The 16,442-nt window shown below is 39.1% G+C and overlaps 1 protein-coding gene across 1 annotated transcript in view; it reads left to right on the top strand.

The window, feature by feature from the left end:
* The window catches only part of LOC124798553 (mitochondrial potassium channel ATP-binding subunit-like), a 110,530-nt gene that overhangs the window by 2,083 nt on the left and 92,005 nt on the right, over positions 1-16,442 (top strand). The window contains exon 2 of the mRNA XM_047262010.1: positions 15,646-15,967. Within this exon, the coding sequence (XP_047117966.1) occupies positions 15,646-15,967 (322 nt within the window). The remainder of the gene's footprint in view (positions 1-15,645; positions 15,968-16,442) is intronic.

The following is a 16,442-nucleotide window of genomic DNA, read 5'->3' as shown; positions in this document are numbered from 1 at the left end:
ACTACATCAATTAAAACACAATCGACCTACCATAAATACACAACACACAAAGCATCATAATTACTATACAATAAAACCAAAGAAAAAAATTAGTTACTAACAAAAGTCAGCACAACCAGTAATTAAAAAAGTTAGAGTTCTTTCCGCACAACAAACACCAAACTAATCAGACCTAACAAAAACGCCAAACACGTAAACAGAAAAGCACCTTAATCACTCACTGAAAACACTTCCGCAATCCACATTACCGCACCAACTACCTAAAATCAAAACCACGTTAGCACAGCGACAACCAAAACTCAATGAACCCAGTACCACAAGTTAAACTCAGCACGTCCACATCCACCACCAGAGGGCACCATCAAATACAACACAACATCTACAAATACAATAAAGTCGAAAACTGCTCGCCGATGTCACACACCACACTATTATGTCATGGGTCAAAGGAGACAGGTGGAATAGGACGCTTCCATTGACCCATCCCAGAATATAATTCAATACAGTAAGATGCTGTGAAAGTAGGCAATTCAGTCAGTGTTAAAACTTGTTTTATCAGAAAGTAAGTGTAGTATACCATATTTTATTTACACCAATAATGGAAATTTGTGGATGGAACGTTATATAAAATAAGGAAAAGGCAACAACTCACCTGTAGGGGACTTGTGTGGAGCATACCGCAGGAACACACAACTGAAAACAGTATTGACACTCTTTTGAGCTCGTGTTCTAATAAAAGTACCCACAATCACATAGGCACCCAAATACACACTCCTATGGCTATGGGGAGACTCACCGTAGGCAGTGGAGTGTATGTGATTGGATATCTGTGTGGTCATGTGTTTGAATATGTGTACTTTTACTAGAAAAACTATTATGAATACTGTTTCATCCCGACTGCAGTCTCAGGCAATTGAAACCACACAGTTATATCAGACTGCAGTCGTGTGTGTGTGTGTGGGGGGGGGGGGGGGGCGCGACTCAGCATCTCCGCTATGTGGTGAGAAGCAACTTTCCTTTTCATAATATTGTTACATTCCATCCTGGATTTTCCATTATTTGTGTGTATATGCCATTTGAAGTTGATGTGAAGCCAAATGTCTAAAAACTTTGTAGCCAAGGAATTTTGTTGGAGTTTGTTGCACTGATGTTGCATGCTTTACCTATTAAAAAGAAATTTTGGAACATTGTTTTGTTGTGTGACTGTTTACTTGGGCTGTAGTTTTATTTACAGCTGCTTATAGTTAACTTGAATTGTGTAATAAAGATCCCCTAATGCTTTTAGTTATTTTAAAAATGATTTCGTGTAACTTGTGGAGTGACTTCATAAAGTAACTGTAGCCATTTCCATACTCATTCTTTGGCTTTAATGAAAAAATGACTGTATACTCACAACCATCAAAGTACTTCCTCTGAAAGCTGAACCAGTGAGAACAAAAATGTAAAAGTAACATCCTCTAAAAACTTTGGCACCTCCAATAATCTGTTACATGTTTGGTGCACCAGCAACGTCAATAAGGTTCTGTACACAGCAATATAATGCCAATGAAGTGAAGTGCATTATGTCTCCTTGCCATTGCGGAGGCCTGTAAACTTAGGAAAAGTACATAAATAAAAATATATTATCACCATTAATCTTTTTATCTTCTTGTGAGGATAGTTAGTGGATTGTACGCTGATACTGTTTCATATGAACTCTTCTGAGAGAATTACGTTTTCCCCTGATATTCCAATTGTCTTCCTCTTTTTAACAATTATAAAATATAAACCCTTCAAACAAAAGACTGTGCCCAGTATTTGATGGAAACACAGGTGACATCTATCTGCAAGAAGGTTAGCAAAATTGATCTGCAAAATTGCAACCCAATATCTTTGGCACCCATTGGTTGTAGAATTACATAACATATTAGCAGTTAAAACGTAATGAGATCTTGAACAGAATGACTACGTCCATGCCAGCCAGTGTGGATTCTAAAAACAGCCCGACCCAACTGAAAATTTTCTCAGGTGACATCTTGAAAGTCACTGGTCAAGGCAGACAGGTAAATCTGATATTTCTTGATGTCCAAAAAGCATTTGATATGGTACCATACGAAAGCTTATTTACGAATGTACTATCGTATGCAATATCAAGTGAAAATTGTGCTGAACTGACGAGTTCACGGTAGGGAGGATGTGACATGTTGACTATGATAGAAGTTGGAGATTAATATAGGAGTAATTTCAGATGTGTCCTAGGGAAGTGCGTTTGTACCCTTGCATGTGTGTTGTATATTAATGAACTTGCAGATGTGATAGTAATAGGGTCATTCCATGTCAGTTCAACCAGGAGCGTGCGGTAGCGTTCTCGCTTCCCAAGCCCGAGTCCGATTCCCGGCGGGGTCAGGGATTTTCTCTGCCTTGTGATGACTGGGTGCTGTGTGCTGTCCTTAGGTTAGTTAGGTTTAAGTAGTTCTAAGTTCTAGGGGACTGATGACCATAGATGTTAAGTCCCATAGTGCTCAGAGCCATTTGAACCAATCAACCAGGGGCTCCAGCTCATAGTCTCAGATTTGACTGAAATTGAGTATACTAATTCTACCATGTACGGAACACTCGTGTACAAAGTATTAGTTTCCCCTGCCAATTAGTTCCAGAATTATGACTTGTGAAAGAAGGTTGCGTGACCCGGAAATTGCAACCTGCATCTGGCAATCTATCTTCAGACCCAGCTTCAGGTCTTAATAACTTTGGAACCATTCCACTCAGTCCAGCGAAATTTTTACAACACAGTAACATCCATTTAAAGAACACACTCCATGAATCAAAACACCAACAACATATTTCTGAGGGAAAATAAAAAATTCCAAAATGCGATTAAAAAATGTAATACGTTAAAAGGTACATATTGTAGGTGCCCTCTACGCCAAATATAATTCACTCAAAAAGGGTATAAATTTTTTTGTGGTAAGCTTAATGTGGCCTAAACACACGCAGAACTCATCATGCCCATATCAGTCACAAAAACTGAGTTACATGCACATGAAAATACAAAAATTTGAAAAATTACCCGAAAAACATGGATTTTGGAAGTGTGGTAGCACAAAAGGGACAAGTGGTATCCAAGCCAAATTTCACACACTGCATAAGTAGACCATAATGATGTATATATCAAAATTTCAGCATGTTATTGCAAGACATTTGTGTACAATGGAAGTTGACAGATATATTTGGTGATGTGACCATTGTTCCACAACTCAATTTTGTAAAAACATATCGTAAACTGTTCTGCCTGCTCTTATCCTCACCCACAACTGTTTAATCACTAAGCAACAACATATAGACAGATTAACACAATCTATCATTAATGTTTACTGCACCTCAACTGCTAAAAACCAGTCGATTGTGCTTCAAACAGAATTTCTCCCACACTTTAGCTACTGTACTCTGTACATTGAGTGGCAAATTCTACTGTCTTCCTGACACTGTGGTAGGAACTGGAACTGTCATAAGAATATGTTCAAAAGGAATCCAACACCTGTCTGCCAAACATGGCCAATGAAATGATCTTGCTGATGCCATGAAGTTCACCAATACATCACCTTCTGCTTCACAGCACTCTGCAACACATCCTAAGTACCATTTGTCATTATAAACAGCAATAACATAGCAACCTGGTTGTATGTTGCTTCTTTTGCTTCTGAATCGTGAGTCAGACACACTGTGAAGACACATGTTGTGCATGAACCTATAGTTATAACCGGACAGTCTGCTCATCTGCACATAGTCAAAGTCTGCTGGAGAGAAGTGATGATGGCTCCTAGTGGCTGCAACAGTTTTAATGTGTTCTTGTCTGCTTTTTAGCAACTCTTCGACTCATTTCACCTCATCTTTGTAAACTTAGAATGATTGTTTGCCAGAGATATTTTTCTGTATCCAGGTAAATAATTGAAGAGGTGTTAGAATGTGACCTTCTGTAGGGTGCTGCAGACTAGCTCGTGATGCCATGTGCTTAATGGCAGCACCAATACCATCACATACATTTTTACCATGACTTGTTGCGAAAAAATTCCATTCTGCGTGAAGCTGAAAATCATGGTAATGCATGCATAAATTTTTGAGATAGTTTTTGTACTGACTAGCTGCCCCATCACTGAAGTATTTTGCAAAATGTATGTGAGGCAGCTTGTTTTTCACATATGTCATGACAGTGCGAATGTGGGCATGAACTGCAATGGCATCATGAATTAAACAGTCACTAAAAATGAACAGGTTCATGACAGACACATCACCTGATTCACCTCTATAGTAAATCACAAATGGCTGGTGAGTTGCTTGACTGTTGTCCCAATGATATCCTTGGATGGCATCTTGAACTATAAATGCATACTGCACGAACAGTCCACAGGTATACTGCTGGTTCATAGTGTCCAACGGGCACAATATTTCGGCGATCAGACATGTTGCGATCGTCAGGTGCGCTGACGAACTGAGCTCCTGAGGGCGGGCGGCCGATTTAAATCCCCTCCCCCCCCGCTGGCCACTCTCTTTGCCGTTCGCGCCCACCCTCAGGAGCTCAGTTCGTCAGCGCACCTGACAACGGTGACATGTCTGATTGCCGAAATATTGTGTCCATTGGACACTATGAACCGGCAGTTCGAGCAACAAATACGCCAGGAGAAACTGAAGAATCATATAAATGCATAAGTTTCAGAAAAGTCTAATATTACTATAATTTCATCTTGTTTCAAATTATACTTACAAAACTGGAGATAAGCCGATTGTGCTGTTACTGTGAAGCTGTGTGTGGTCAGTTTGTCCGTTTTTTGACAACACATTTCAACAAAATCTTCCACTGTACTCTGCTTTGTTTCAAGACTTGTGCGATCCATGTGTGTCCATTGTTTATAAGAAACAAGTTCATCGTCATCCATAAGGAGTTCACCATACAGTTTGTTATTTATGTGTTCTGTAAGATTTGCCGTACCAGGACACTTTTCACACCTGTGTGTCATGCACTGGTAGGAACTGATGTCACACTCTAGCAGCTTCATTGCACCTTTGCAATCCAGACCAGAATCCTTTATAGCAGCAAACATCAGCTTAGCATTTCGATGGGTCTCACATACATAAACATTGTGTGTGCCCCTTGCACTTACAGGCACAACACATTTTGGCCGAAGATTGAAAAAAGATGATAAACCTACTTTGGTATTGGGATACTTTTCCTTGAATTCTGCATATAGTTCTGATATGTTGCATAGCAACAGTCTTTTTTTGCATCTGTACATGTACATTTCCCATTTTCACCGTTACATAGTCTTTTTTTTTTCCAGGCATTATTCGGCTGTAGTCACTATTTTCATAATACTCCGACACTAGTACCTTTATTTCTGAACTCAATTGCTTACCCTGAGCCTGCTGAAGTTGTGGTAGCTTTTATTTTCCTAGCTTGCTTTACCATATATGTAGAAACATTGAATTCCTTTGCAGTATAGCCAATAGACCAGCTGGAAGGTGCAAGGGTAAGAATAGCTACTTTTTTCTGGCGTGTGGATATGGCACATTTTTCTGTCAAATCATGCACAATTTTGTCCAAGTCAGAGCATTTCTGGCATGATTTCTGTTCCTTTGGAGCAGACAGTTCTTCCTCTTCCAGCATAAATGTGTCAGCTATTTTGTGTTTTAATTCCATTTGAGCTTCTTGTAGTTTTCTTCTACCATACCTGGGCGTGTCTCTTTTCCCAGCTTTGTGTGTCTTCATGGGAGACAAACCAAGAGCAGTCACTGAAGTATTTAATTGCTCATCCGCTGTGGTTGCAGGTGGCTGATACTCTTCGTCACTGTCATGTAAATTATCAGAATATTCTTCATTTTCTAGCAGTGTAACACACCTGGAACATAACTTTTGTCCTGGTTTCATGTTAAGTCCCATGCACTGATTCACTTTCAATACTGATTTTATATCAATTTCTCTGAGGCTTATGAATCCGAAATGGATCAGAACAACTTCTTTGTAGGAAAGAATACTTATCCAGAAACACTTTCATATGATGATAACAAACACTGAAGTTTCCTGGAACTGTACTTCTTGTGCCCACAGAGTGTGTCCTGTATCTCCATAGCAACAAATCTTGGTCCGATTCATCCAGATTATACAGTACAAAGCGACTGGCACATTTTGTTCCATATGTTGTTTTATGACATTCAGATACTTGTGCTCTACCAATACTGCAACTTGTTTGAAAAAAAACACCACTAGTACACTCATCTGTCTCCATATTGACTTTCCACAACAGTACTGACCAGTCTGAACTAGAATCTTAAAAACATGAGTAGCCTGTAATTGTTGCTTGTTTCCTTTGTTGTTCCTACCTAACAATGACTCATTCTGTCCCTGAAAACTACCATTGTTTAACTTTCTGTTGCCTAATGGTTCCAAACAATTGCTGCAGCTTTATCTGAAACAAGCTGTCTGCATCATTGCTATTGCTTGCTAAATCATGTTAAAAGAAACGTAACCGAATACATCTCTGTCAACTTTTATTGTACACAAATGCCTTGCAATAACAAGTTGAAATTTTGCCACATATTATATTATGGTCTACTTATGCAGTGTTTGAAATTTGGCTTGGATATCATTTGTCCCTTTTGTGCTACCACACTTCGAAAATCCACGTTTTTCAGGTAATTTTTCAAATTTTTGTATTTTCATGTGCATGTAACTCTGTTTGTGTGACTGATATGGGCAAGATGAGTTCTGTGTGTGTTCAGGCCACATTAAGCTTACCACAAAAAAATTTATACCCTTTTTGAGTGAATTATATTTGGCATAGAGGACACCTACATTATGTACCTTCTAACGTATTACATTTTTTAAAATCACATTTTGGAATTTTTTATTTTCCCTCAGAAATATATTGTTGGTGTTTTGATTCATAGAGTGTATTCTCTAAATGGATGTTACTGTGTTGTAAAAAATTCACTGGGCTGTGCGGAATAGTTTTAAGGTTATTAAAACCTGAAGTTGGGTCTGAAGATAGATTGCCAGATGCGGGTTGCAATTTCCGGGCTACGTCACCTTCTTTCACAAGCCATAATTCTGGAACTAATTGGCAGGGGAACTTAAAATTTTGTAATGAGTGTTCCACGCTTGGTAGCAATGGTGTGCTAAATTTCGGCCAAATCTGAGACTATCAGCTGAAACATTTTCTCAAATAGGCTGAATTGACTTGGAATGACCCAATAGCAACATCAGATCTTTTGCAGGTAAATAGGTTACCTACAATGAAGTATTTTTTGAAAAAAGCTGTGTAAATATTCAGTCAGATCTTGATAATATTTGAGAATGGTGCAGTGGTGGTCAGCTTACAGTATCAGTCTGAAAAGTATTTGACTCAATATGATACCTACACTTATTAACGAAAATACAATCGTGTGGAGTGTGAAGTGAAATTTGTTGCTGGACTGAGGAGTTCTTGGATGGAGAGTTATTGACAGACGTAAGTGTAACTTGAGGTGTGCACTAGATAAGATAACTGTGTTCTAACGCACATTCAGATTTACGAGGTGTGTTTTTTAATTAAGTACCATTTTGAAATTAAAAAAAGACATGCTAAGATATCTCAATAATTTTATTTTTACATGAAAGCATGTACCTTAATCTACTTTTCTACATAATTTCCGTCAGTATTGAGGCACTTGTCATAACGTTGTACCAGTTTTTGAATACCCTCCTCATAGAAGTCTGCCGCCTGACTTGTTAACCACTGCATCACCACTGTTTTTACTTCGTCATCGTCTTGAAGACGCTGACCAACCAGGTGTTTCTTCAAGTGCAGGAACAGATGGTAGTCACTGGGCACAAGATCGGGGCTGTACAGAGGATGATTTCGAGTTTCCCATTGAAAAGATGTGATGAGATCTTTGATCTGATTCACCACATGTGGACGGTCATTGTCTTGCAGCAAAACGTTGCTCTTGCTCAACTTCCATGGACTGTTGCTTTGATTCTAGTGTGACGTAGGCCACCCATGTTTCATCGCCCATAACAATTTGGCTTAAGAAATCATCACCGTCGTTGTGGTACCGCTCAAGGAAAGTCAATGCACTGTCTAAATGTATGGTTTTGTGCACATCCGTCAACATTTTTGATACCGAACGTGTGCACAATTTTCGGTAATTCAAGTACTCGGTCACAGTGCCATACAAAACACTATGAGAAACTTTAGGAAAGTCATCTCGCAAGGAGGAAATCGTAAAGCATCTGTTTTCTCTCAACTTAAGGAGGAAATCGTAAAGCATCTGTTTTCTCTCAACTTATTGTCCACTTCCTGCACCAAACTTTCATTAACGACTGAAGGATGCCCACTCCATTATTCATCATGCACATTTGTGTGGCTATCTTTAAATGCTCTCACCTACTTTCTTACCATTCCATTACTCATAATTATTTTCTCCGTAAACTGCACATATCTCACAATGAATATCGATCACTTTTAGGCCTTTAGCATTAAGAAATCTTATAACAGCCCGTACTTCACAGTCAGCGGGACTCAGGATTATCGGAGACATCTTAAACACTCAGTACACAACATAAACAGGAAGAATCAGACTGTAATGGTGTCAGTGCCTAGATTAAGGTACAGGCTTTCATGTAAAAATAAAATTATTGAGATATCTTAGCACATCTTTTTTTTAATTTCAAAACGTTACTTACTTAAAAAACACATCTTGTACATAGATTCTCCGCAAGCCACTGTACGGTGAATGGCGAAGTGTACCCTGTACCACTACTAATATTTTCATTTTCTGTCCCACTCACAAATAGAGCGAGGGAAAGTGCCTTCATATGAGCTCTAATGTCTTGTAGCCTATCTTATCTTTGTGGTCCTTATGTGCAGTAGATGTTGGTGGCAGTAGAATCATTTGGCAGTGAGCTACAGATGCCGATTCTCTAAACTTTCTCAATAGTTTTTCGCGAAAAGAATGTCGTCTGCCCTCAAGGGGTTCCCATTTGTGTTTTCGAAGCATCTCCATAATGCCTACATATTGTTCAAACCTACAGGTAACAAATCTAGCAGTCAGCCTCTTAATTGTTTCGACATACTCATTCAAACCGACCTAGAGTGGATTCCAAACCCTCAAACAGTATTCAAGAATAAGTCAAACCAGTGCCCTATATGCTGTCTCCTTTACAGATGAACCATACTTTTCTAAAACTTTCCCAACAAACTAAGGTCAAACATTTGCTTTCCCTACCACAGTTCTCACATGCTCATTGCATTTCATATTGGTTTGCTACATTGTGCCCAGATATGTCAAGCAGTACACCACTAATGCAGCATCTGAATATTACATGTTTGTTTTTCCTACTCAGCTGCATAACTTACATTTTTCCACATTGAGAGCCACCTGCTCAGCTGCTTGTGTTCTGTATCAGTGACCTTACTGACAACATTCACACCACCTGAGATTTTTCGCAGATGATGTCGCTCTCTGTAATTCAATACTCTCTCAAGAAACTGCAGAAATATTCAGTAAGATGTTGATAAAATTTCAAAGTTGTGTAAGGATTGGCATCTGCTTTAAAGTTTCATAAATGTAAAATTGTGCACTTCACAAAACGAAAGAAAAAGAAATAAATATTGTTAGCAATATTACTAAACTACAGTTGGTCAACTCAACAATTGCCGGTGTATTACAATTTTTGGAGGTATTTTTGTAGATAAGAGAGACTTTGATGAGAAACTTTGGTTCAAAGATGTAATATTTGGGAAATTTAATCAGTCTGCAAAGGAGATGGCTTACTAAACACTCGCATGATCCATTCTCAAATATTACTCAAGTGTTTGGGGCCTGTACCAAACAAGACAAATAGGGGATGTGGATTGTATACAAAGAAGAGCAGCATGAATAGTCACAGGGTTGTTTCACCCATTTGAGAGTGACAGGGATGACCAAAAACCTGAACCTGGTGGACACTTACAGATATATGCAAACTATCCTGAGAAAGCATACTTACAAAGTTCCAAGAACTAGCTGTAAGTGATGAATCTTGTAATGTACTAGAGTACCCTACATAATGAACCCTGTAGTGACCTATGTGATTAGACTAATTACAGCAACCACAGATCGATTTAAGTACCCATTCTACCCATTCAGTTGGAGCACTAAGAAATCCTAGAATGTGGTAGAATAGAAAGTACCCTTTGCAGGTGCTTCACAGTGATTTGCAGAGTATGTATGTAGGTGCAGAAGAGAGGCAGCAGCCTTAACAGTAGATGCAGTGACAACAGTCCAGATGTTTGACTGAAGTGGCATTGTAAAATTAACCAACATGACATTGTTATGTTGGTGCTGCAGTTACTGAAAAAAAAGGAGAAACATATTTCCCAAGGACTTTAACTCTTCTCAGTGGTTTAATGATGGTGGAATCCAACTGGATAAACACTTCAGTTGGAAATTACTCCCTCATTCCTATGTTTGGGTTTGGATACTTGCATTGGTAAGAAAGCGGATTTCACATTCTAGAATGTTGGAGTTTGAAATATTGGATCCTTTATACTTATAGGTATGTTATAGAACTTAAGGGAAATGCAGGTTACATATTGTGGGAACTGGTGAAATGAGATGGCAGGAAGAACAGCATTTCACATCAGGTGAGTACAGCAGGAGTGGGCAGAGGGGATGTACATAGAAAACAGGAAGGAGGAGGAGATGGACAAAGAATGGGGTTGGGAGAGGGAGAGAGACGGGTGAGAGGCGGAGATTAAAATTTATATCCAACTCCCATACAAATTAGAAATATGTGCTTGTTTCATTTCTTTCTTTTCGATTTAAGCGACGGGCACAGCAAAGTGGGGTCAGGTACAGGTAGGTGTTATATAAAATTGGCTGAGCACACAAATTGACACAGAAAAGTTTTCTGTCATGGGGACACACAGTGCCCAGTTGCTGAGCATGCTCTGCAGCATGGCTCAAATGGACGGAATGCCTCCTAGACCATATAGGTACTTGAATCCTCCCACCTGGTGTTAGCTTCTCTGAACTGTGGATATGGCATTTGGTCTTCTACGTATCCTCACATCCCACAACTCTCATACTCTCATGGACGAACTCTATTTTCTTCTATTCATTTTTATTTCCTTATATCCCTGCACCCCCACATGCAACCCCCCCCCCTCCCCCCCCCCCCCCCTCTCTCTCTCTCTCTCTCTCTCTCTCTCTCTCTCTCTCTCTCTCTCTCTGTCTGTGTGTGTTTTTGGTACTTCCCTGTCTCCTTTTGTGCTTTGCTCCAAGTTCTTGATCATTTTACTTATCATTTATCTCTTCTTAATGTATATTTATGCTGCTCACCATTAAAATTGCAGTACCTTGAACATGGCACGTGACAATAGTCAAATTTGCGTGAAGTGTGCTATGTGCTTGGATATGGAAGTTGTTAGCGTTCCAGTGTGCCTGTACAAAGTAGGTAGCAGTAACGTAATCTGCACTTTGTACACAGGGTGAGCCAAAAGTCAATGAACATTTGACAGTGCACTAATTCACAGAATAATATAGGTAAAAAGATAAAACTTGACACACATGCTTGAAATGACTTGAGGTTTTACTGAAACCAAAGTAGAGTGCAAAAAGTGGCCAACAGTCGATACTGGACAGGAACATGTCAGTGATACCACACGAGAATTGTGCATAAAATGTTTAGCACATCGTTTGGTGGGGATCACATGCTGAGCCGCCACTTACGTCACGCTTGACCTCACACATCCCCAGACCTCAATGTGTGTGGTTATTGGTTGTGTCCGTTACCTGAAGTCGGAAGTCTCCGGCAATTGTGTGACCTCATTAGGAATGCTAAAAGACTACATCCGACAGCAATTTCTCACCATACCAGCCGAGATGCTGTGCGGTACTGCTCTCAACATTGTTCCTTGACTACAGGTATTGTTGATAGATGGCGACTGACACAATGAGAATTTGTTATAAGTTACCTTGTCTTTTCTACAAATCAATTGTTATCCTAATTATTGCTTTTGTGTTATATGAAGCACAATTTGTTGGTCGTTTCATGCACTTATTTGGTTTCAGTAAAACCTCTTGTCATTTCAAGCATGTGTGTCAATTTTTACCTTTTCACTTGCATTATTCTGCAAACCAGAAACAAAAGCACATGTCACACCTCTCTAGAAGGATGGTGGTAGAAGTGATCCACAAACCTACCATCAATATCCTTGACACTGATGTGTTGTAGAATCTTAGAACATATTCTGAGCTCAAACATAGTGAAGTATCTTGAACAGAACGACCTTCTCAATGCCAACCAGCATGGATTCCAAAAGCATCGATCATGTGAAACCCAACTTGCACTTTACTCATGTGACATACTGGAAGCTGTGGATTTACGGCAGTCGGGTAGATGCAATATTTATTGATTTTCAAGTGTGCTCCAGGGGAGTTTGTTGAGACTCTTGCTGTTCATGTTGTATATTAATGACCTTTCAGACGATATTAATAACAACCTCAGAATGTAGTTATCTACAATGAAGTATTATCTGGAAGAAGATGCATAAATATGCAATCTTGATACGATTTCAAAGTGGTGAAAAGATTGGCAGCTTGCTTTAAATGCTCAGAAATGTGAAATTGTGCACCTCACAAAATGAAAAAAATTAAAAAGTAGTATTACATGACCATAATATCAGTAAATCACTGTTGGAATTGGCCAACTCCTACAACTACCTGGGTGGAACACTGTAGGGATATGAAATGGAATGATCACATAGGCTCATTCATTGGTAAAGCAGGTAGTGGCCTCCAGTTTATTGGTAGAATACTGGGGAAGTGCAATCAGTCTACAAAGGAGATTTCTTAAAAATCACTTGTGCTATCCATCCGAGAATATTGCTCAAGTGTGTGGGACCCCTTCCAAACAGGACTAACAGAGGATATTGAACTTATTCAGAGATGGGCAGCGCGAATGGTCACAGGTTTGTTTAATCTGTGGGAGAATATCACAGAGATACTGAAGAACTGAACTGGAAGACCCTTGAAGATAGACGTAAACTATCCCGAGAAAGTCTATTACCAAAGTTTCAAGAACTGGCTTTAAGTGATTACTCTAGAAATATACTATAATCCCCTACGTATCACTCACATAGGGATCATGAGGATAAGATTAGAACAGTTACAGCACACACAGAGGCAGTCAGTCAATCATTCTTCTCATATGTGAATGGACTGGGAAGAAACCCCAGTAACTGGTAAAATGGGTTGCACCCTGTGCATGCACCTCATGGTGATTTGCGGAGTACGGATGTACGTGGAGAACTATTTAATTTTCAAATGTTAATGAACTTTTGGGTCACACTGTCTAAAGCAATCTTACAAACCTGGTTTCTCTGTCAGCTATTGTATTTGAATGTTGGTCTTTTATGTGAAGTCTATTTTACACCTCATGTAAGGAGGAACATCCCCCAGTATGTGGTGGAATTTAACAGTGGCAGGATTGTGGCCCATGATGACAGCATTTTATTGCAGTATTGCTCATAGGGTTATTTAGGATCATAAGACTGCCATGTGAAAATAGAATGAATGAAGTCAGAAGGATCACACTTTAATGCTATGTGGGATCTCAGCAGCCTCGTGTGACTAGTGGCTGAGAGGAGACTTTATTCATTCATTGTTCAGGAGTGTACAGCTATATCATGTACCTCGAGTGTTGTTCTCATTTGCAGTAAGAACAGTATACACACAGTAGCATCTGCATCATTACAGACTGTCAGAATAGCAACCATTGTTGTGACTTCTCTTGGCACAGAAACAGAAAGAGTGTGCTGAGAATGGTGCACCCAGTAACAGCAGAGGACAAAGTAGTGGCACAGAGTAGTGTTATCAGTCAATTCCCAGTTCTGTGTCACAGTGGACATATCCTTATAAGAAGGATGCAAGGAGAGTGAATATTGCCAAATAGCATTCCTCATTATCACGCATATCCAGCGCCAGGTGTAATGATATGGGATGCCAATTGGGTACATGACACAACCGCCTCTGGTTTGGATAGCCAGTAATTTGGACAGCAGTTGTTACGTTTGCCTTCTAAGGCCAGAGGCTGTGCCTTAGTCCCTGTGATGTTATATTTCAATGAGATAATGTGAGGCCATGCGTTGCCTGTGCTGTCCTGACATACTTAGATACAGAGGCTGCCTGACTGTTGCACAGGTCAAAACATTCTCCAGATTTTGCACCCGCTGAAACATCTATCACATGTCGCTGAGAAAAACGTGTGCCACAACTCGCCAGCCACTGTTTGATGAAATGTGGCATCGAGTTTAAGCAGCCTGGAATGACATCCCCATATCTGCTACTCAAGTTAGTTTGACCCAGTGCCTAGCCAGGTTAGTGCTATTTTTCCTGGCAGAGTTGACAGCTCTGTGTACTAGATTTCGGACTCTGTGTAGTACCAAATCACCTGCAAATTCAATCCTGCATTCTTCCCACTTTAATTTATATGTAAAATTTTGTTATTTGTTGTTCTTCCTATTTTAACCCTTTCATGGCTAAAATTTGTTTTGCATGTATTTGAAAAATAAAAGATCATAAACTATCTTCGTTTCTGAGAAATGTTTCAGTCTCACTATCAAAAAGATTTTAAGGTGATCAATCTTGAAAATCAGTGAAGTGGGAGACACATGTCCTACAAACCTTACTAGATCCATGTTTTCATGTGAACCAAAGATTTTCAGAGTTATAGTTGTAATTTTAGAATGATTGTATCAGGATGGCAAATATGGAAAGAAGTGTAACAAATTAGTACCAAAACACATTTATTCTTCTGACTGTAAAAAACATGAGTTTTCAACAGAACATTGAAGATGGATGTGACATATCACAAACCAGTATTTTCTACATTGTTCCAAGTTTTCTGGTGCATGTATGTCCCACTACATACAAACTATGTACAAAGCAGCAGAATGACAGATGTGTAGTGATGTTTCAGAACAGTGTTTATTATGTATAAGTAAACACTATTAGTCACTTCAGACATTCCTGGGAATGGTGAAGATGATGACTTGATCTGATTCCCGTGAAGCAAACACTCACAGCCTTCTATATATCCCTCCAATGGTGCTTAGTATATTTCTCCAAGTTTCAGAAGCACCTAGCTACATGGTAGCAGTAAACAGATATGAAAGACAGATGTCCCAGAACTCAGATCTGTGTGTATTACTTTGGTAGCACAAAAGGGTTGACTGAAGATGGCACAGTGTTCACAAGTGTACTATAATTGACGTCTTACTCTCTGATGCCTTTCCCTTTATCTCTTCTCCCCTTGTCATTGCAACATCCTGAATCCTGAGGTCAGAGATACCTGCACCTTCCCCTAATCTGTCCCTCTTTACACCCTTTGTGTGTAATTTAATTTTAATTAAATCTGTTTTGAGCTACTATTCCTGTACATGATCCATGCTTATATTTATTATAAATTGTTGATAAGGGAAAGAAAGTTTTAAATTATATGAATTGGCACTGGTTTATAAAACCACCTAATTTTTAGTTACTAGCATTAGTAACTCAAAATTATTAGGTTTTCTAAACCAGTTTCAAGTTAGAAATATTGCAGTGTATACCTGGCATGTAATTGCAAGTCTGTTTTCTTTGCTTCAGGAACATCACCACTCCTAGATATGGTCTTCAGATACAGAAATCACTTGTCAAGAAACCTGTACTACAGAAGCAAGGGCATATTCAGCAGAAAGCATTTAGTCATCAATCAACCCCTAAAGTGTCACTGAAACTGAGCCTCGGTTTTATAACTGCTCTTGGAATAAGGCACTGGGCAGGCAATTTGAAAGTTCTATGTCAAGCTAGCAATGAAGGCACCAGGCTTGTTGGAGTAGACAGCCAAATTCCCGAGCCCAGTTTCGACTGGAAGAAGTTCTTGGGGATGCTGTGGCCACACGTTTGGTACCTCTTGGCAGCTGTGGCGGTGTGTGTAACTCCTCATCATACCTAAAGGTTCATTCAGGATATTTCTCCCTAAATTTCAGCATACTGCATTGGCTCCAAAATTAATTACTTTATTAGATTATACTTGTCAGTGTGTTGTTTGACCTTTTGGTAAATCTTAAGAGTTATTTATGTGGATTCTACCTTGATTTCACATTTTTATTGTACTAAATCACATAGTTTTAACATCGTTTGTTTCTGATTAATCACAATAAAAATGTGATATATACTACTACTACTACAACTACTGCATATCAAACAAAACTGTAGGAGACATGAATTTCTGTTACATCACACTTGAATTAAACTTTCTGTAGGTAATATTTTTCAACAAAGATAAATGTTATGTTAGGTTGAGGAATGTCATCTTTACAAGGTAAAGCATTTTTAGTCTTATTGTATTCTCGGAGCTGCATATGTATATGTGTGGCTTTGTGCTCCTGTTGTTCAGTGCA

This window comes from Schistocerca piceifrons, chromosome 5 (assembly GCF_021461385.2).
Source record: "Schistocerca piceifrons isolate TAMUIC-IGC-003096 chromosome 5, iqSchPice1.1, whole genome shotgun sequence".
In the NCBI taxonomy this organism is placed as follows: domain Eukaryota; kingdom Metazoa; phylum Arthropoda; class Insecta; order Orthoptera; family Acrididae; genus Schistocerca; species Schistocerca piceifrons.
Note: the sequence above shows the minus strand (reverse complement) of the source record. Positions and strands in the feature narration are given on the sequence as shown.